The sequence below is a fragment of the Schistocerca serialis genome, chromosome 1 (genome assembly GCF_023864345.2).
Source record: "Schistocerca serialis cubense isolate TAMUIC-IGC-003099 chromosome 1, iqSchSeri2.2, whole genome shotgun sequence".
Taxonomy (NCBI): domain Eukaryota; kingdom Metazoa; phylum Arthropoda; class Insecta; order Orthoptera; family Acrididae; genus Schistocerca; species Schistocerca serialis.
Genome location: NC_064638.1, coordinates 474452985 through 474475709, shown reverse-complemented (window position 1 = coordinate 474475709; position 22725 = coordinate 474452985). Strand labels below are relative to the sequence as shown.

Below are 22725 nucleotides of genomic sequence, written 5' to 3'. Positions count from 1 at the left end.
CCACAGAATGCACACAGAAAACCAGTGATTTTCATACAGAGTGCTACGTGGCATTACCAACATAAAAACGTAAACAGCCTAGTTACATGGTCCCCATGCTTGCTCCCCACAAAAATTTTAAAAACTGTTTTGGGCAGTGGTCAGTACACCTTTGCTAACTTTTTTTAATATTAACGCTAATAATATATCAAATGCACACGCTTATTAATACACTGTTGGTCAAAAGCAAAACCTGGCCTCACAGTCATGATCATTCACCACAGTAGCAATTGCAGTTTTTTTTTCACAAAGTCTAAGCAGTAAAAGAAAATACACACGGAAGTAGTGGATTTCCATGCAGTCTTGAAGAAGTAGTGCTGTCCTTCCAACGGAAAGACAGCGCTGACTCTTGACATGCAGACAGGTAAGCGGCCACAACAGAGCAAACCCACAGCAGAGTCAGTCGAAGTTTTGAAGAATATTGGTAGGTAGGTCATCACTGAGCAGGACCACAGTATTTTTTGTAGAGATTATGGTATTGGCGGGTCATCAAATGTGCAGACACGCTATAGTCCTTGTAGAGATAGTCAGCAGCCATATGTTGCGACTGTGCGGGTGCACAGTCACCATCGAAGAGACTTGAGGATAATATAACATGTCCATAAACCACCACTTGTGCACTCACAAACTTTTTGGAATGTATTCAGAACCAGCAATGCTGTTAACCACGTGCGAGCTTTAACAGTCACTTCTTTTTTTTAACTTCTCACATATTGTGCATATACTATGACCAACTGAAACGTGTGCAGTAATCCTACTATATACTTAATTTCAAGAACTGGTGTCTATACAATTACAAAATTACAGCATAAGAATACAACTATAAAGATACAGCAAACATCATTAAAAACATAATAAAACAGACAAAATATGTAGTAACACAGGCTTAACAAAAGAACAGAAATAAACATATACACCAGTGTTACAGGAATAATGACGTAAGTAGATAAATAAAAAAAATTGAGAATAGCTTTCGAAACATTTACTTCCCACATGAGCATTAAAAGAAAGCAGAACAGAATAAATAATGTCTAAACATATTTACAGAGTAAACAACATAATATTAATGTAAATTATATGTGAGGATAACAGTGTTCCTCAACATAGTGAATGTAGGTTAGTTTTAGAAGAGAAAAAAAAATTCTACGAAGCAGCACACAGAGACAGCAAGAACACAAATACACAAGGTTACACAAACACATAGCGTAATAACACGAAAGGAAAGGACAGGTACTGCAGTGCAACCCAAAACTTCATTCCACAGATCTTTCCTCTTATTTCAACATTTGTTCAAAAAAAAAACATTCTAAGCATGCTTTCTGTATTTATATGTTCACATATTTCTTACCTCATTATTTATTTTCATTGTCTTACCCCATCATTTGTTTTCAAGAAAATCCTACCTAATCCTGTTTTCCCTAAACCCTACTTTTTTAGTTCATATCCGCTTTCAAAATAATAATTCTTCATTGTACACTACTTTTTTTGGCCAAACCTTTTTCTTATAGCTTCTCAATGATATTCTTCCAATTCATCACAACTCATTCTCTTATATAGCCTATCCCCTCTTAAGCTAACTTAAATCTAGTGAGCTCAGACATATACTTTAGAGAGTGAGGCAATGCAGCAGCACAAAACAACACAAACACCAATGAGAAAAAATTCAAATTGGCAAAGCAAGCAGCAGTATATCTAAATTAGCAAAGCAAATGCAACATTACAACTAATAGAAGACAATGTGCAGCAACAAGAAAAATAAATCAGTAATGAAACTGGCTTAATGTTGTTGTTGTTGTGGTCTTCAGTCCTGAGACTGGTTTGATGCAGCTCTCCATGCTACCCTATCCTGTGCAAGCTTCTTCATCTCCCAGTACTTACTGCAACCCACATCCTTCTGAATCTGCTTAGTGTATTCATCTCTTGTCTCCCTCTACGATTTTTACCCTCCACGCTGCCCTCCAATGCTAAATTTGTGATCCCTTGATGCCTCAGAACATGTCCTACTAACCGGTCCCTTCATTTTGTCAAGTTGTGCCACATACTCCTCTTCTCCCCAATTCTATTCAATACTTCATCATTAGTTATGTGATCTACCCATCTATTCTTCAGAATTCTTCTGTAGCACCACATTTGGAAAGCTTCTTTTCTCTTCTTGTCCAAACTATTTATCGTCCATGTTTCACTTCCATACATGGCTACACTCCATACAAAAACTTTCACAAACGACTTCCTGACACTTAAATCAATACTCGATGTTAACAAATTTCTCTTCTTCAGAAGCGCTTTCCTTGCCATTGCTAGTCTACATTTTATATCTTCTCTACTTCGACCATCATCAGTTATTTTGCTCCCCAAATAGCAAAACTCCTTTACTACTTTAAGCGTCTCATTTCCTAATCTAATTCCCTCAGTATCACTCGACTTAATTTGACTACATCCCATTAACCTCGTTTTGCATTTGTTGATGTTCATCTTATATCCTCCTTTCAAGACACTGTCCATTCCGTTCAACTGCTCTTCCAAGTCCTTTGCTGTCTCTGATAGAATTACAATGTCATCGGTGAACCTCAAAGTTTTTATTTCTTCTCCATGGATTTTAATACCTACTCCAAATTTTTCTTCTGTTTCCTTTACTGCTTGCTCAATATACAGATTGAATAACATCGGGGAGAGGCTACAACCCTGTCTCACTCCCTTCCCAACCACTGCTTCCCTTTCATGCCGCTCGACTCTTATAACTGCCATCTGGTTTCTGTACAAATCGTAAATAGCCATTCCCTCCCTGTATTTTACCCCTGCCACCTTCAGAATTTGAAAGAGAGTATTCCAGTCAAGATTGTCAAAAGCTTTCTCTAAGCCTACAAATGCTAGAAACGTAGGTTTGCCTTTCCTTAATCTTTCTTCTAAGATAAGTCGTAAGGTCAGTATTGCCTCACGTGTTCCAATATTTCTACGGAATCCAAACTGATCTTCCCCGAGGTCGGCTTCTACCAGTTTTTCCATTCGTCTGTAAAGAATTCGCGTTAGTATTTTGCAGGTGTTAGTTATTAAACTGATAGTTCGGTAATTTTCACATCTGTCAACACCTGCTTTATTTGGGATTGGAATTATAATATTCTTCTTGAAGTCTCAGGGTATTTCACCTGGCTCATACATCTTGCTCACCAGATAGTAGAGTTTTGTCAGGACTGGCTCTACCAAGGCCATCAGTAGTTCAAGGAGTTCTACTAGCCCTCGTCTTTTTACCTACTTGATCCTCTGCTGCCTTCACTACTTCATCCCTCAGAGCTACCCAATCGTCTTCTACTGTACTTCTTTCCCCCATTCCTGTCAATTGTTCCCTTATGCTCTCCCTGAAACTCTGTACAACCGCTGGTTTAGTCAGTTTATCCAGGTCCCATCTCCTTAAATTCGCACCTTTTTGCAGTTTCTTCAGTTTTAATCTACAGTTCATAACCAATAGATTGTGGTCAGAATCCACATCTGCCCCTGGAAATGTCTTACAATTTAAAATCTGGTTCCTAAATCTATGTCTTACCATTATATAGTCTATCTAATACCTTCTAGTATCTCCAGGATTCTTCCATGTATACAACCTTCTTTCCTGATTCTTGAACCAAGTGTTAGCTATGACTAAGTTATGCTCTGTGCAAAACTTTACCAGGCGGCTCCCTCTTTCATTTCTTAGCCCCAATCCATATTCACCTACTATGTTTCCTTCTCTCCATTTTCCTACTATCGAATTTCAGTCACCCATGACTATTAAATTTTCGTCTCCCTTCACTACCTGAATAATTTCTTTTATCTCATCATACAGTTCTTCAATTTCTTCATCATGTGCAGAGCTGGTTGGCATATAAACTTGTACTATTGTAGTAGGCATGGGCTTCGTGTCTATCTTGGTCCCAAAATGCGTTCACTATACCGTTTGTAGTACCTTACCTGCATTCCTATTTTCCTATTCATTATTAAACCTACTCCTGCATTACACCTATTTGATTTTATGTTTATTACCCTGTATTCACCTGACCAAAAGTCTTGTTCCTCCTGCCACCAAACTTCACTAATTCCCACTATATCTAACTTTAACCTATCCATTTCCCTTTTTAAATTTTCTAACCTACCTGCCCGGTTAAGGGATCTGACATTCCACGCTCCGATCCGTAGAACCCCAGTTTTCTTTTTCCTGATAACGACGTCCTCTTGAGTAGTCCCCGCCCGGAGATCCGAATGGGGGACTATTTTACCTCCGGAATAATTTACCCAAGAGGATGCCATCATCATTTATCCATACAGTAAAGCTGCATGCCCTCGGGAAAAATTACAGCCGTAGTTTCCCCTTGCTTTTAGCCGTTCGCAGTACCAGCACAGCAAAGCCGTTTTGGTTAATGTTGCAAGGCCAGGTCAGTCAATCATCCAGACTGTTGCCCCTGCAACTACTGAAAAGGCTGCTGCCCCTCTTCAGGAACCACATGTTTGTCAGGCCTCTCAACAGATACCCCTCCGTTGTGGTTGCACCTACGGTACGGCCATCTGTATCGCTGAGGCACGCAAGTCTGCCCACCAACGGCAAGGTCCATGGTTCATGGGGAAGGCTTCATACAACGTAAAATTCAGTAGGACTATGTCTGGCAAACAGCAGCAGCAAATGCAATAACCTTTACCTAAATATGACAAAGCTCAAGCAGAAAAAATATTATATTATAGATAGCCATGTCTAATACCTATGTCACATCTTAACACTAGAATGATGCATCACAATAACTTACTCTACCAAACAAGTTACCAAATCGTTGAAAAAATTATGTATGCAATTCCTATGAAGGGAAATGTCTATTTGCGCTCTCTTTTGAAAAGAAACTAGATCATAAAATTATTATTTACTGGGTCTTTAGACAGAAAACATTTAGATTAGTACATCTATTAAATTTTATTTTAACCAATGCTGCAGTGCAGCTAGAAACTAGATATTAAACAAAAGAGGCAAATATATGCATAAAGCAAAGCATGAAAGTCATTCACTAGCCATATGGCATCTCCTAAGGCGATAAAAAAATCTCTCAACCAGAAAGACAGCAGTCACAATCAAGTGTGTAAACATAAAATATTTCTGATCATTTCATTAGGCATTTTAGTAAATATCAGAAATTACGAGCTCCAAACTGTAATCATATGTTTTCAAGTATGAGTACTTTACGTCAAGGTCACCTACCTTCTTTTCTTAAACATTACAACAGCTGTTTCCGCTACAGTGACAGTCTCATATAAAAATAAAAATTTTCACAGGTTGAAAATTTACATTAGAAGTGTGTAGAAACAAAATCTCATATATAATAGTGTCCAAAATTTCTGTTAGCGTATTGGTACTCACATTCACACACGCACTCACCCTTCATAATGATCACAACCATATCTCGACGTCACAATACACATCGTCGTCGCAATAATAACGTCATAACACCTCAGTCAAATCTCAAAAACGTCGTAGCTTTCTTCAATGATCTCAAAACCTTTAAAAAAATGCTCTCTGCTCGTTTCAATAAAGACATCTGCCTCAAATGTACTTCAAAAATCATGATCCCATACCAAATACATCATTCAAAGCTCTCATAGTATTACAATGGTTCCAAAACAATATGAACAATTCACGAAGTACAGAGGAAATACAAATGTCGGGATGCTTCCTCTCTCACGATCACAACCGATTTCCTACCATGTCCTTCCACAAATCAAACATGTGCTACGTCTGCAATCAACACGTCGTCGAGGGCACTTTAAACTCAAGTCTTCCTTTCCTTGTCGTGACACTCAGTTTAGGGAACTCTCCCATATGATTGATTTAGACCTAACGTTTTGAGACCTTTTGAACATCACATTTTATGAAGACTAAGTATTAAAAATTGGAAACTGTACCCTGTTCAGTATTTGTGCCCTCGGATCCGTCCGGCGACGATCCATCGCTGCTGAACGTTTTAAGGGCGAAGATTTCGCTGATATCGGGCTCCTCCTCTTCTCCACCTCCTCCCGCCCGAAGTAACAGATATGCCAAAGGGTCATCAGAGAACTCGAGATCGTCATAATCGTCTCGTGCAATCGGCTTGGTGTCGTCTTGAGCCGTGGCGTGTGGCACGCAGAACACAACCAGGTAGGATCCTGCGAGCAGCAGCAGCAAGAGGCGTGACATCTCCTTGCCTGTGTGATACGGAAGACTGTCTACACTTCCCAGTTAGACTACCGTACTGTGAAGCCGTCAAAGAATCTCAACGCCTTTTATAGCAACAGGGCGCTGTCAGCTAGATACGTTATCGCTACTGGGAGGCAAATGTTTGCATGTGCAGTTCAAACGTGTGCTAGTAGAGTACAATCACCACAAATTATCTCTTACCATTTTACCGTTACTTCAAAAGGTCTTGTTCTTTTGCCCTTTCATGCAACAGGATATTATTATCTAGTCTGTTATATAAGGTGAACAAAAAACCCACTTCGGACGCTACAGCGCGCTCTTTGCGCACAAACAGTACAAAAATGTGTGATAGCGTAGATTTTCCCGACGTATCAAATACTGATGATTTTCACGGGTTTGCAGCCTGACGACAACACGATATTTCGGCGGACGATCTGCCGCCATCTTCAGGTGAGACTGAGTGCACAAACACGCCGGAACTGAAAAGACCTCAGATTCGGCGGCTCCTTTATACCGCAGGTACTGCCGTTGCGCGTGCGCGAGCAACGGAAGAGCTGCCCTCTGTGAGGCGAAGAAAATGCAGCGGTGCCATCGGTGAAAACTGTCAAAAGCGAGGAATCGCAAAATTAAAATGCAGCCGGTCGGAACCAGACCGTTGTTGTTTTATCTGTGATAAAATAGTATTCCGCGTCCTGCTTAAAGGAAAACCTTTGTCTCTATTAATAATATCATCAGACAGACGTATATCAATTGATTCTTTCAACACACAATCCCAGTAACGGGAAGCCGAGGCAATATTTTGCGTCTCTTTGAAGGACACATTGCGCCCTTCATTAAGACAGTGTTCGGCAACGGCTGATTTTTCCGGCTGGAGCAGACGTGTATGCCGTTGATGTTCCACACATCGATCTTGAACTGTACGGATAGTCTGTCCAATGTAGGCCTTGCCGCAGTGACAGCGAATCTTGTATACCCCAGGCTTCCTCAGTCCCAAATCATCTTTCACCGATCCAAGAAGGGATCTAGTTTTGGCCAAAGGCGTAAGAACGCTTTTAATATCATATTTCCTGAGGATTCTTGAAATTTATATATATATATATATATATATATATATATATATATATATATGTGTGTGTGTGTGTGTGTGTGTGTGTGTGTGTGTGTGTGTGTGTATAACACACGCACCTTCGAGCTAATCAGCTTCCTAATAGTAATCCAACCACCAGATTTTTAAAAGGAAACTAACTGCTGGTCTCCGTGCAGTTGCACACTCTGCCGGCTGCTCTTACTTCAACAACATGTACCTTAGGGCAACCAAGCAACAGGTACACTCGCTGCAACGCAAATCGTTGAATGAAACGAAGGCGCCAAAATCACCCCACCTTCGATAAAGAGCGTTGTTCGAGGTGATTTCCAGGGACTGATCTCTCCGAGAAAACAGGCATCAAAGCAATGCGACCGACAGCGCCCGGAGCTGACATTAGTCACGTCCACCACAAACTCGCGACCGCCTTACGAGGTCGACCCGTCGCCGCAGCTGGCCGAGAGCGCGTGTTTTCCTCTCGTCCACGCAAGCACGCCCTTGCGCCTCGTAGCGAATCCAACACCAACAGCCCCGAGCGCCAAACACCTGCGAGATCACAACAGAGGCAAAGATCCTAGTACAGCCGGGTAATCGATGGTGTCGCGCCAAGGAGCTGTTTTACCAGAAAAGGCGCACCACGTCTCAACTGTACTGGAGAAACCAATGTTTCGTCACAGTTACAGTGGCCATCTTCTGAGACTAGTGGTGTGTTCCGCATGTGTATTACGATAAAGTTCCCACTCCCTCTGTCTTAAGAGGCCAATAATGGCAACGATCTTTTTAAAAATTGTGACGTAATATCATGCTAAGTGAGCAGTAATGACAAAATATAAGGGACTCTGCGCAACCAAAAAGAAGCAGTAGACCTGGAAGAAGGCCACTGTAATCATGGTCAAAACGTTGATTTCACTAGTATAGTATCTTTTTTTTGCGTGATGACTTGGTAACATAAACAAGAAACTCTTTATGTCAAATTCCAGATTAGATCATGGAAAGAAATAATAATCCCTGGTCAACATCTGTTGTCACAGTACCCAAAAAAGCAGAACAGCATATCAATTCCATTGCGACTATTGTTATTTAAAGCAAAAAAGAGTATCAGACGTCTACTCAATGCCAAATATAACAGAAATCTTAGATAATCTGAGCCAGAGTTGTTATTTCACAACTATGGGACTACGAAGTCAGTACCATCAATTATTAGAGGTAATATTTGAAGATCTTCCAGAGATAGCATTCTTAATCCCATCTGATCATTATTAATATCTTCACATGCCTTTTGGGCTGAAAAACGCACCTGCTACTTTCCAGCTACTATTAGATGGCGTATTCCCAGGATTAAAACTTAAGAGGTTGGTCTATTCTGATGATATGATTTTTTTTCTCGACAAAGATACCAGCAACGTACAGTCAGTATGTTTATGTGAAGTTTTGGATCTTTTATGTGCAGTAAGGTTCTGCATTAGCCTGTAAATGTGTCATTTCTTTTTACAACAAGTCCAACACTCGGCCATATTATCAGTCAAACCGGTGCCCGCACTAATACGCGACTTCTTGAGGCCATCAAAAATTTTCTGACACCCACTAGGGTAAAGGAATCACAGTCATATCTAGGCCTCACCAATTTCTATCGAAAATTCGTTCCAAAATTCGCGGTAGTTGGAAGACCCCTCACACTGTTGTTAAGAAAAGGAATAAGGTTTCTAAGCCGTACGTGCAATCCTATTAACTTATCTAACATTTCTCAGCCACAGTTTCATCTGGTTCAAACTTTTCAGCAACAGCTCACACACAGGCTGAATAAAATGTAAATGGGGTGTGAGTAGGGCCTCCCGTCGGGTAGACCGTTCGCCAGGTGCAAGTCTTTCGATTTGACGCCACTTCGGCGACTTGCTCGTCGATGGGGATGAAATGAAGATGATTAGGGCAACACAACACCCAGTCCCTGAGCGGTGGAAATCTCCGCCCCTGCCGGGAATCGAACCTGGGTCCTTAGGTTTCACACACACACACACACACACACACACACACACATATATATATATATATATATATATATATATATATATATATATATATATATATATATATATATATATATAGAGCATTGCTGCATCCTACCGCTTCTCAGCCACTCAGCTACCGGGGGCGGAGGACAGACAGGGGCTGTCTTCAAGGGATCGAGTAAATGAGCAGGAACCTTGCTTGGCCGCAGCCAGGGCTTGCTAGCTGTGGGTGTCTGCTAGCTGTATTTGGATGCTGTACGTTTAATGTGGACAGTGTGTCTTGGCCTACTGAAGAGTCGCCAGTTCCATCTGTCTGTGCGATGCCAAAGCACACTCTGGAGTTTCAGTAGGCCTGGTTCCTGCTGCTAAGATTGTTGGACATACTCACATACATCGTCTGTAATTATTCTGGGTCAAACGCAGGAATGACAGTGAGCACCAGGCTGTTAATGTTAAGTGTGTGCAGTAGCTTGAGAAAACCCCTGTGCTTCGTTAGTGAATTTCGTTTGACGTTCTAGCTGTAAGCTGTCATGCTTTATTCTTCTGGCCATTATTTGGCCGATGCCTTTTACATGGATCTGTATCCTGGTATTATAAATGTGCCTAAGCTAAACTTTGACACTATTATAGCAACTATTCAAGAGGGATTTGTTTTACAAGCTCTATTGGTGCATGTATTTTACTTAATGTGCAAATATTGGTTTTCATGTCCACTACCAGTGCATGTGTTTAGGTTATAAGTAGTTTTAATTTTTTAATAATTGTTCTTCCTTTTCCAGATTATCAGAATGAATCCAGACAGCTTGACAGGGTGGAGAAAAATTATCTGATAGCTGAGAAAGAAAGAAATTTGGAATAATGTATTTCCAGTGTTATTTGTGCAGATGACGTTTAAAAGTAATAATTGACTATGTAGCACTCAAATGATTATTAAGACCTATGGGTCCAATTATTAATGGGCCTTGCATCACAGAGCATTTGATTTTGGAGTAATACATCATCCAGGAATGCTCTATGCAAATGTACATAGTCTGAGTGACAAAGTATGCACCATGGGATCCAGTAGCATACACGAGGAGGAGTGTGAGGAAGCACAAAGCTAATCGCTCAGACTGTTTATCGCTTGCCAACCAGCTGCCGTTCACCATAGAGGATGGAATGTCTTACAGGAAGATAAGCTACAGGCTATATCTCGCAGAACAAGAAAATCATAAAACAATGTACTGAGTCAGACCCATCATTCGATTCTCGCAGGGCACAGTGGTTGCAGGTTAGCAAAACACAGAGTAGTCCAAAATTACTGATGGGTAACATGCACACAAGACTTCGATCGTTACGCCCAGAACTGTGTTCCACTCTTACAATAGCCAGAACTCAGTCACCAAAGAATTATGCTACAAGTCTTCAATAACTATTCTTCTTTTTTGTTCTGTAAGTGAATTTTTTTCTAAAACGTTAAAAACTGTTTTGCGAAGGTGAAAAAATGCACACCAAAGCTTTGAAATGATAGGATACAACCTACAGCGAGAAAGCAGTGTTACCAAAATGTCACGCAGGAAGTGGTTATGATAACCACCCCCCATGCACAGAGATGGAAGAATAAAAAATTTGTACCACGTTATCAGGGACCCACTCAGGTGATAGAAATAATATTATCAGTTAACATGAGATAGCAACTTCCAACTCGCCCCACTATAGTTCCTGTCAGTTATGTTCGTCCTTTTAGGGAAACCGTAGAGGTGACCGCAGCGTCTTCGGAAGACGGAGGGGGGGAATGTGGGGAAAAGGGAAAGAAGGGAAAGATTAAGCAAAAAAAGCAAGAGAACTCTTCAGTTATCCCATCACCATGCACTTAGGCCACGAGAAGCTATAATAGAATAACAACTGAGTTTCCTCTTGCTTCAGGGCATACGGTTCTACCCCGCCGGCCGCTGTGGAGGAGCGGTTCTAGGCGCTTCAGTCCTGAACCGCGCTGCTGCTACGGTCGCAGGTTCGACTCTTACCTCGGGCATGGATGTGTGTGATGTCCTTAGGGTTCAAATGGCTCTGATCACTATGGGATTTAACTGCTGAGGTCATCAGTCCCCTAGAACTTAGAATTACTGAAACCTAACTAACCTAAGGACATCACACACATCCATGCCCGAGGCAGGATTCGAACCTGCGACCGTAGCGGTCGCGCAGTTCCGGACTGTAGCATCTAAAACCGCTCGGCCACCCCGGCCGGCTGTCCTTAGGTTAGTTAGGTTTAAGTAGATTTGTCTAGGGGGCTGATGACCTCAGATGTTAAGTCCCATAGTGCTCAGAGCCATTTTTTTGGTTCTAACCCAGGATGAGCAGATGCAGCTCCAGACACAGGCACCGCGCTCTAGACAACAGGGAAAGGGAACACAAGAAGCTCTTCATAAAAAGTCTGCTATGCTGGTGCAGGGTTACGGACGCCCTCAAGGTACATAACAAACGGGCGTGATAATGTCGGATAATCAGTGGACCCTAAGAATAAATTGGAATATTGTGGCGCTGGGGAACGAAATTCGGCGGTTAGAAGACATGTTCAGCAAATTAAAACTGATGATAAATAACCAAACGAATTAGTGATACGCAGGAAGAGTACCAGTCGCTGCGATCACCTTTTGCACGTCTGCAGTGACAGCTATGTCAGTCGTCGGAGTTAGTGCCACACGTGGGAAAAAAGAGAGATGGGCTAGATGAAGGCGGTCGAATTTTGAAAATATTTTTCAGAAAAGCCAAAGCGGAGAATCTAGAAAATATTAATAAGAGATTACAAGTAGAGGCGGATGCAAACAGTAGCTAGGAAACACTGTGCCTTCACACTACCTAGATAGCCAGACTGGAAAAAGATGCAGTAGACAATATCAGACAGCAGAGCGCCTTGGCCTCAATGTCAGTGTTCCACATTCAAGCATCATAGATCGAACGAATCACGACTTCGGTATACGTGGGGACCGTACTAGATAATGTGGACACTCAGTTAGTGATTGTAACATTGCTGCGTGACGTTGCTGATAGTAATACTGACGCATTCATTGAGGCCACAGAACTACGGGAAGCCTTGTTACACGCATCTCCCGTACATTTAACCACCCATACTTCTTCCACGAGATCACTTCCTGTAAAGATTACGGAAAATCCTAACACGGTTATCTGCACCATTAGATTTACTAATAGCACAGGGGAAAACAATTCTACTGCTGCAGTGTCGTAAGGTCACCGGCACGTGTACGGGCACCCACCTGGAAATTCGTATTCAAATACCGCTAGCCTGTTAGGTATCGTATACTTGAGTGTTACACTCTTCATGTATATCCCATCTCATTGAAAGCCCTACAAAACTGAGACATTTAAAAGTGCACGAAATACTTCTATTGGCTCAAATCGGACAATCCCATGCTCTATTAAACCATCTGCCCCAGATCAAGTAAATTCACTTTGTCCCACGTCCACAAATCTGCAACAGAATGTCCGAAAGGAGTAATGACAGACAATACCGAATTTCTGCAAGGAGAAGATCTACACTAGTTATAGTTCGTAGCAAACCCAACAGTCGTTGTTTTTACTTGTTACGAGCAATGTCAACAGAATGGCCTACAGGGAACAAAACTACAAGATCGACGGCTGTTAACTGATGGTTCCCGCTGGTTTATTGTCGTACCAACATTCAGATTACCCAACACTGTGACAGGAACTACCACCCTGAACATAACCCACACGTTGACTTATGTACACAATCCTCCCCTCGAAATTTTATCCACATAAAATCTGGTCTACCTAAATAACACGTTACCGCGACTCTACTTATCTCCCTAGATCAAATACAAGCTGCTCAGAATGGCCGTATATCGATGCAGTATCTTAGATAGCGCAAAAAAGTACCACAATGGACATCAGCAACAACCACTGGTTATAGGAACCACAAACAACAACTACTTGTATGATTTTTTCAGTAATGGGAATTGAATTCTGTAATTCAAGTGAAAAGTAGCCGAAATCCCTCTTCAATCTATAGGTTCAAACCAGTCATGAAGGCATGCCGACAAGCTGTTCAGCAAATTGAACCATGGACCAAGATCTCTTATGCCAAACCAAATGCTAGTCTGATGAGATGAATGAGAAGGCATGCATAAAGTTCAACAGGAATTGGTCCCAGAGATGGAGTATTGGGTAGTGACGTACTGAGCGAACAGCGACAACTTCCATGTCAAACCTTCCCGCATATTGACCCAAGACCAGTGTTTCAGAAGTTACTACAACTTGACTTACGTCAGACCCAAACCATTACTCTGTTCCAGATCGATCGCCGTGACACACAGCGCCGCGCGGGATTAGCCGAGCGGTCTAGGCGCTGCAGTCACGGAGTGTGCGGTTGGTTCCGGCGGAGGTTCGAGTCCTCTCTCGGGCATGGGTGTGTGTGTTCGTTCTTAGGATAATTTAGGTTAAATAGTGAGTAAGCTTAGGGACTGATGACCTTAGCAGTTAAGTCCCATAAGATTTCACAGAACTTTTCTTTTTTTTTTTACATACAGCAGAATTTAAAGCCCTCCCAGAAAAGCCATTATCATAATGTCAGAATGGCAGGTATGAGACGTCTAGCCCGTGCTGCTGAGCGCCATGTCTGTGACATTGCAGCATCTACCTCCGCCAATTACAAATTCCTGGTTAAGCATCGAGGCACTCGACAAGCCCAGCATTTTGTCGCCAAGGTATCAACAGAGGACCTCTATCCGCTGGGCAGGAGAGCTTGATATGGCCAGACGTTCCCACAGCAAGCCTCGTTGGCCACACAGACCAGGTCGTTACAATTAAAGTGCAGCTGCTCGCAGGGATCTATTGTGGACAGTAATTATCGTATGACAGCGATACTTGGTAAATATTCCGATGCATTAATGCGGAACCAATATACGCTGGAAAAGTATTAGTTCAAATATTAGCCACCACGTGTAAATCTGGCAGTGTCCATGCAAGAAAAACGTAAAAAATGTTTAGATACGTAATGGATTAGGAATACGACGTTGGCAGAAAATATCAAAGAAGTGAGAAACGGTTAATCTTAATTTTATTATAAACCACCATTTACACAGTTGTTCAATGTGAGTACTGCAGACGTCGACAAGATGCTGCAACCGTAAAATGGCGTAATCAACAGTTGCTCGCAGCAGTTCCGATGGAACCCGAGCAACGCGATGCTGTATACTGGCCTTCAGATCAGGTAGAGACCGAATGTCTCCCTGGTAAACGCATTCTTTTAGATATCGCCAGAGGCAGAAGTCATATGCTACAGATCAGGTGATCTCGAAGGGCATGCCTCTGGAAAAACTCTGGAGATAAGACGTATGCGGAAGGCTGGATTAAGCGGATCTTCACCTGGGCAACGACATGAGGTGTTGCCCCATCTTGCATGAAAACAGTGGTTTCCACACAGCTGCACTCTTCCAAAGCAAGAGTTACAAGTTGTGCAAGAAGGTCTCGATAACGTGCAGATGTCGTCGTATACCGGACAGTCCATCTCATTGTATTCTCTTCGAAGAAAAACGTAAAATAACGGTGCTTGTGAACCCACGCCACACAGTCACAACAGCAAGTCCAGTGGTTCTTCCTGCACAGCATGCAGTTCAACAGTACAGCGAATTCGGCCGTTCTGTGTATTCACGGCACCTTGCAGTGTAAAACGTGCCTCGCCACTCCGTAGAATATCGCCCGGCCACATAGCATCAACTTCGATCCATGCCAGAAACCGAAGAGCAAATTAGCAACGTTTCTGCAGATCATGAGCTATCAGTTGTGCCGCGCGGGGTAGCCGTGCGGCCTTACGCAATTTGCCACGGTTCGCGCAGCTACCGTCCTCCCTCGGTTATGGGTACGTAGGTGTGTGTGTTGTTCTTAGCGTAAGTTAGTTTAAGTTAGATTAAGTAATGTGTAGGCTTAGTGACCGATGGCCTCAGCAGTTTCGTACCATAAGGTCTTACCACAAATTATAATTTTTTAATTTTCTTTCAGCTGCTGCACCGTCTCGATCCTGTACAGCTACCAGTGTAAAACGGCGCGCAAAAATTTCCGTAATGTGGACAACTCTCATGAGACCGCACGAGCACTAGCAGTGCCTGGGGCACGTGCTACGAGGTCAGTTACAGCAGTAGCAAACTCGTCAGTAACTTCCACCGGGATAGGAAGCCTTCCTGTTCCAGGTGACACACCAAGCTCACCGTGTTTTCGAATTTCATTACTTTCTTTAAACTACTTAATGGCATCGAGGCTCTCCTCAGACGTTTCAGTCGGTAAAACGCTTTCATTGCAGCAATGGAATTGCTGCCATTCGCTTAAACCAGTTTCACTTACAGAGTACGGTCTCTCTTCTCGATAGCCATACTGTTCACTCATGTCATGGCATGTCAAAGGACACTGTGGCTGTAATACCGTCATACAGACAGTGTACAGCAACAAATTTGCACTTCGTGAGCAAAACTGCAAGAATTTTTTTTTTCAGCGTAAATCGGTTCCGCGCTAACGCAATTGCATATCTAACAAGTTTCGCTGTCATACAATAATTTTAACCCGCACTGGATGTCCTTGACTAGCTGCACTTTAATTATAAATACACGCTTCTTTGGACATGAAATCTTAGAAACCGGCCACCAGCAGTTCGCACTATCAGCAGTCAGGGCTGACGCACGGGGAAACGCCAAGGTGTAGACATCGCCCGCCATCGTTACGTGCAGCTCCAAACTTTTGATTGTAAACAAGGGCAATGAAGAAGCTATTGTAATTCGTAACCCGGCCTTCTTCAGTTGCACACCAGATCGTTGTTCAGCAGAGCCCCCCTGTCCACACTAAGCCAATCTACACACACCCATTATAAAGTATTAAAAGTTAATTTGACCTACACCCCGTAATTCTGAGATAGGGGTCGTCTGATGCCACAGAAATGACATCAGGCATATGTAGTAGCGGTTGTGGTGAGAGTCTTGGCACGTTATTGCCGGGTGTAGCAAGCAGACGCTTTGACAACTACAGGTATGCATATTTTTCAGACGCTGTATTGTTTTTGACTTGAGTACGTGTAGCAACACTGAGGCAGCGCGATGTTTCGCTGCATCGTTCACATATTATTGTTTTTGTACGGAACAATAATGAAAAAACATTACTCGAAGTTTTTGTTCCTTATTTATAAAGGAACTGCAGTCATAGATAATCAATAATAGCAAGATTAGTGTATGCATAGGAGTTATAGAGTTGAGAATCTGCTGGGGACGGCTCGCCTTTTGTAAACTACATTACAACAATAAACTACAGGTAGCTTCTACTTCACTGCTTGTTGCTGCAATAGTACATGCTGTTCTTGCAAAACCAGCTGAATTGGATTCTTTGCTGCTTCATTGTACCTGCTGGTGTTCCACAACCGTCGGCATTTGATTCTTTGCTGTTTCAATTTTACATGCTGTTACTGCACAAGCGTCTGCACTTGATTCTTTTTTGTTTCAATTGCATATCCTTCTTTTTTTACACAACCATCAGCAGCATTGAATTCTTTTTTGCTGTAATTGTTGCACAGCCACCTGATACTCCCATAAGCATAAGTTCTGCATGCGTGGTAGATTTACATCTACGTCTGCATGACTGCACAATTCACACTTCAGTGCTTCACAGAGGGTTCATCGAACCATTTTTTTCAGACTATTTCTCTACCGTTCCACTCTCGAACAGGACTTACGAAAAGTGCCCACTAAAGTGTTTCCGTGGGTGTTATGAGTTCGCTTACTTTATTATGATGATCGTTTCTGCCTATTTAGCTGCCGTTAACGCAATACTTTAAAATTTGGAGGAGAATAACAGAGATTCAAATTTCGTGAAAAGATCTCGCCACAAAGAGAAAAGATTTTTTTTAAATAACTTGCATATCAGCTCGTATATCACACCCGCGAAACTGTCTCCCCTATTTCGCGCTAATAATAAACGAGCTGCCCCTATTGGAACTTTTTCGTTATCCTTCGTCAGTCCTACTTGGTAACGATTTCATGCAGTGCAGCAGTACTTCAGAAGATGAGAGATAAACGTAACGTAGGAAGCCTTTTTCTTCAGTGGATCAGTTGCATCCACTAATGAAATGCAGTCTTTGGTTCGTCTTCCACAGGTTACACTAGGCGCTAGACGACCCAGCTGATAGATCCGAAAGCCATTATTATCGTAACTAAAGAGTCAAAGCACCGCTCCTTAGTCCAGTGGCGTGTCTATCAAAGTACTGTCGGAAGAGTTAAGCTTGAGCCAGCACATGTAACAAGTTGATGTATAACATTCCGGACTTTCATACTACTATGCGGTAAGGTAAGAGAAGGAGTGTGCTTTGGTACTCAGATGTTGACTTGGGTGTCTGGGTATAGTTTGCAAAATGCTATGCGGAGTCGTATTGGGAGAGTTTAACATAGAATAAAGGAAAATCTCTGAAAAGAAAACAAATCTCTTTTTCTTGCTAGGAGTAAAAATGGTGGTGAAACTGCCTCACAGATTAAAACTGTGTGCCGTGTCGAGACTCGAACTCTACCAACTTTTTTTTTTTTTTCTCATTTTGTTCGGAATCGTTCGTTGCGTTTGGTCTGGGGGGGACGTCACAGGACATCCATTCAAATTGCCCGTTGATTTCTTTACGCACTATTTTTTTTTTATTACACAGGGCTAGCGCCTCTCTGACCTAACATGCTGAGCTACCGTGCGGGCTCCAACTGGCTGCCCAAGCACGACTTACCACCCGCTCTCAGCCGGCCGCGGTGGTCTCGCGGTTCTAGGCGCGCAGTCCGGAACCGTGCGACTGCTACGGTCGCAGGTTCGAATCCTGCCTCGGGCATGGATGTGTGTGATGTCCTTAGGTTAGCTAGGTTTAAGTAGTTCTAAGTTCTAGGGGACTGATGACCACAGCAGTTGAGTCCCATAGTGCTCAGAGCCATTTCAACCCGCTCTCACAGCTTCAATTCTGCCTGGACCTTCTCGCCTACCTTCCAAATTTCACAGAAGCTCTTCTGGTGGTGTCATAGGATTTTTTAGTTGCAAGTCTAGGCCGAAAATGCCTGAGAATTAGCGAGTTAATCGGCCTTTCCCCCGTGCCGGAATACCACGCTAAAATATGTAGTAATTTTGATAAATAAAATACTTCATGGTCCATTATTCCATATTACATATTTTAGATGGAAAAAGTTATGATTCGTTCCATCAACAAAAATTAATATCGATATATTTCTGCTACAGTGCGCAAATATTTAAGAGATACAAAGGTCTAGCAGCACCATTAAGGCCGCAGGTTGGATGCAAAAGAAATTATTCCGTTGGAATTCTAAAAGTATTCCTTTTTGTGCTGTTGGTTACATCCCGACATCTAAGGCAAAGATAATGCTCAGGCAACTAGCTGTACATTAAAAATAATAGAAATTCAGACATCGATTAGACGTTTTTTGTAGCTGAAGTTAAAATCTGATCACCTTACTGGGAATTGTTAGTTATTGCACTAGGCCTATCTCGCCAAAGACGTAATTAAAGTTCGACTGATTTATCACAGTATCCAATACTAAATATCGCTCGAGAGTTCTTAGGGAACCGTAATTTTTAACCGACTACAGTTATAATTGCCCCAAAAGGCGTATCAGATACATTTTTCAAACTATACTGGGTCAAAAATATTAAATTTAAATGCGAGTTATTTAACATTTGTCGTCACTGCCACATTACGCAGCCGCCGTAATAACAAAAAAACTATGGCATCTGAGAAGAGGGCTCCTCATATTGTCTCCTAAATTGTTGATACGGATTACGTACGGCAGACGGCGAATAACATTTCTTTGGGGAACGCCAGATATTATTTCTGTTTTATTCGATAATATTCTACAAATTAGTACAACTGTGACCTCTCTGGCAGGAACTCGGGAATCCTGTCGCCTATCAGAGGCCCACAGTTTCATTAGAAACAATTTGTGAGGAACGGTGGCTGAAGCTTTCTGGAAATCTAGAAATATCGAAAGAATTTGAGATCCCCTATCGTAGCACGCATTATAAAAACGAAATTTAGGAATCTGTGCTATTAGTCAACAGATCGTTTTCTTCTAGGTAATTCACAATGTTCAAACATAATGTATTTTCCCAAAATCCCACACTAAATCGATGTCAATGAAATGGAACTGTAGTGCAGTGAATTCCTGGTATTTCCTTTGATGAGTATTGGTGTCACCTGTGCAACTTTCCAGTGCTTAGATACGGATCTTTCGTCGAGCTAACAGTTATATATAATTCTAAATATGGAGCTACTACATTGAGGTGACAAAAGTCTTAGGATATCTATTAATGTAGTGTCGGACTTCCTTATGTCATGGACTCAATAAGTCGTTGAAAGTGCCGTCCGGAGATGCTAAGTCATGTTACCTGCAGTCCATAAATACGAAAGTGTCGATTACGTCCCATAAATGTTCGATGGGAATCGCTTCGGGCGATCTCGGTGGCCAAATCTTTCAATGTAACAGCCTAAAATGTTCTTCATACCCGACGCAAACTATTGTGGCCAGATGACATGACATCGTTGTTTGGGAACAAAGTCCATGCCGAACATAGCCATTTCCAGTCAATGATCTGTTTAGATAGACCACACCTTTATGGTGCCACCACCATCTCGCACAGTTGCATGGGGGCTTAATTAAATATGATGCAAATATTTTTTTTGTTTTTAGTAGCTGTAAGTCCGATTACGCAAGTCTCGTAAACGGTAGGCCCTGACTAGAATTATTACGCAATCTGACTGCAACAAACAATGAAAGAAAATTTTCGTAAACACAGTTAATTAATTAAGTCCCCAGCAACTATAAAACCTACAAAACCAATAAGCACAAGAGTAACTGTTCTGTATGTGGGAGTGTGACTCAACGTACACATCTGGCACGGTTCTTCTCCAACAAGACAAGAATTTTTAAATACCAATTATACTGACGTGATAAAAGAAAATTAGAAAAACTATAATTACGCAAGAAAACCAGAATTCACTCTAATACAAGAACACAAGCCAGATGCTTTGTTGACTGAACCTGTAATGACGCATTATTTCAGACACACAAATAATAAAAGAACATTGTGGTTTTTACCTTCATATATATTAACGAAATGCACTCTGATCATTACAATAACATCTGCTATCTCTCCCATCAAATAACTGGATAAAACATGGAACAAACACTCCTTACTACAACATCTCGACAAGCCTTGCCCACTAGCACATCTCAACACAGACTACCACGAGACCTCGACAGGCACTGACTACTACGAGCTCTGCCCACGCACTCTGGAGGCGGCTTAATAATACTCTTTGGCGCAATCTCTGGCGCAGCGGCTCAGTGTAGCCACCTTTCATATGCCCCTCCTCCACAGGCCAGAATTTGATGGTATTTTTGCCAGCATTGGTGGTGAAAATACCACCAAATTCGTCCACAAAAATACAGACAAAACAAAAGATAATATTAATACCTAAATATCACATAATTAGTTAAAATTTTGGCTTTGCACTGACCTTTCAATAACCTAATATATAAAATACAGTAGGCAATACAAATTCTTTTCATACATGTGGCTTTCTCCAACAGAAAGGGGTTCCTACTCAATGGTCTGAAGATGACCACAGTAGTGGTCGAAACCGGTCACAGTGTTAAATAAATCGTGATAAAGACTTTACATAATAGTTTACACAATACATAAAAAATCAGTTTATACAAATGTTCACATAAAATGCTTTCAATGATTAGTTTATACAAAAAAAAGACACCAACAGGTGACATCTTTTCAGTAGAAGCAGTCCATTAATGGCACCCAGTAAAGTTGAGTAGGTACACCCAGCAACAAGTCACATTAGTTCAGTAGAAGCAATCCATCAGTGGCACCCAGCAATGTTGAGTAGGTGCAGACAGCAAGAAGTAACATCATTTCAGTAGAAACAGTTCTAACAGTGGCACCCAGCAATGTTGAGTAGGTGCAGACACCGGCAAGTGACATCATTTCCATAGAAGTAGCTTCATCTGTGCACCCAATAATGTTTAGCAGGTGCAGACACCAACAAGTGACTTCATTTCAGTAGAAGCAGTTCCATCTGTGGCACCCGGTAAAGTTGAAGAGGTACACACAGCAACAAGTGACATCATTTCAGTAGAAGCAGTCCATCAGTTGCACCCAGCAATGTTGAGAGCAGGTGCAGACACCAACAAGTGACATCATTTCAGTAGAAGCAGTCCATCAGTTGCACCCAGCAATGTTGAGCAGGTGCAGACACCAACAAGTGACATCATTTCAGTAGAAGCAGTCCATCAGTTGCACCCAGCAATGTTGAGCAGGTGCAGACAGCAACAAGTGACTTCATTTCAGTAGAAACAGTTCATCAGTTGCACCCAGCAATGTTGAGAGCAGGTGCAGACACCAACAAGTGACATCATTTCAGTAGAAGTAGTCGATCAGTTGCACCCAGCAATGTTGAGCAGGTGCAGACACCGACAAGTGACATCATTTCAGCAGAAACAGTCCATCAGTTGCACCCAGCAATGTTGAGAGCAGGTGCAGACACCAACAAGTGACATCATTTCAGTAGAAGCAGTCCATCAGTTGCACCAGCAATGTTGAGTAGGTGCAGACAGCAAGAAGTGACTTCATTTCCATACAAGTAGTCCATCAGTTGCACCCAGCAATGTTGAGCAGGTGCAGAGAGCAGTCCATGATATTCACTATCACTGATCACACAGTTCAAGCATGAACAATAGTTTGAATACACATACTAATCACACTGTTCATCAGCAAAAATTAAACATGTCCTAGTGTCACACATTACGTTGAAAAAGTGCAGGTAACAGTTCATAATATTCACCATCACTAATCAGACAGTTCAGGCATGAACAATAGTTTGAATACACATACAAATGCTTTTACAATGCTCTTACACTAAACATACAAATTCTAATAAACACACAAATGATATCAGATAATTGTCGTAGTAACTATTACAAATACACAAATATCAGTAAACCTATAATATTTATGGGTGTCAGTGCAAGCCACTACAAACAAATACAATAATATTTACGAGATAGGTGGGTAGGATTAGGAAAGGAAAACACACAAAACACACTCACTCATCTTTCATCCACATTAAGTACTACTGTGTAATTGAATGGTGTTAACTGTGTAAATTAATTCTGTCAAAATTTGATGTTCATCATGTGTATCAAGTAGTAGTGGCAGCAATGTATAACAGTCAATAATAGTTAGGTCACGTCATAGTCATCATGTCAAGACCAATGTTTGCCAAGCCAGATCAAATGAACAACTGTCAGTGAGCCAAGATATGCAAATACTTCCTCTCTTCAAAAAAAAAGTATATACTGGTTAGTGAT

General features: G+C 41.8%; 1 protein-coding gene across 1 annotated transcript in view; it reads right to left on the bottom strand.

The window, feature by feature from the left end:
* The window catches only part of LOC126457718 (uncharacterized), a 173686-nt gene that overhangs the window by 98308 nt on the left and 52653 nt on the right, over positions 1-22725 (bottom strand). Inside the window, exon 2 of the mRNA XM_050094265.1 lies at positions 5953-6057. Coding sequence (XP_049950222.1) covers positions 5953-6057 — 105 coding nt within the window. The remainder of the gene's footprint in view (positions 1-5952; positions 6058-22725) is intronic.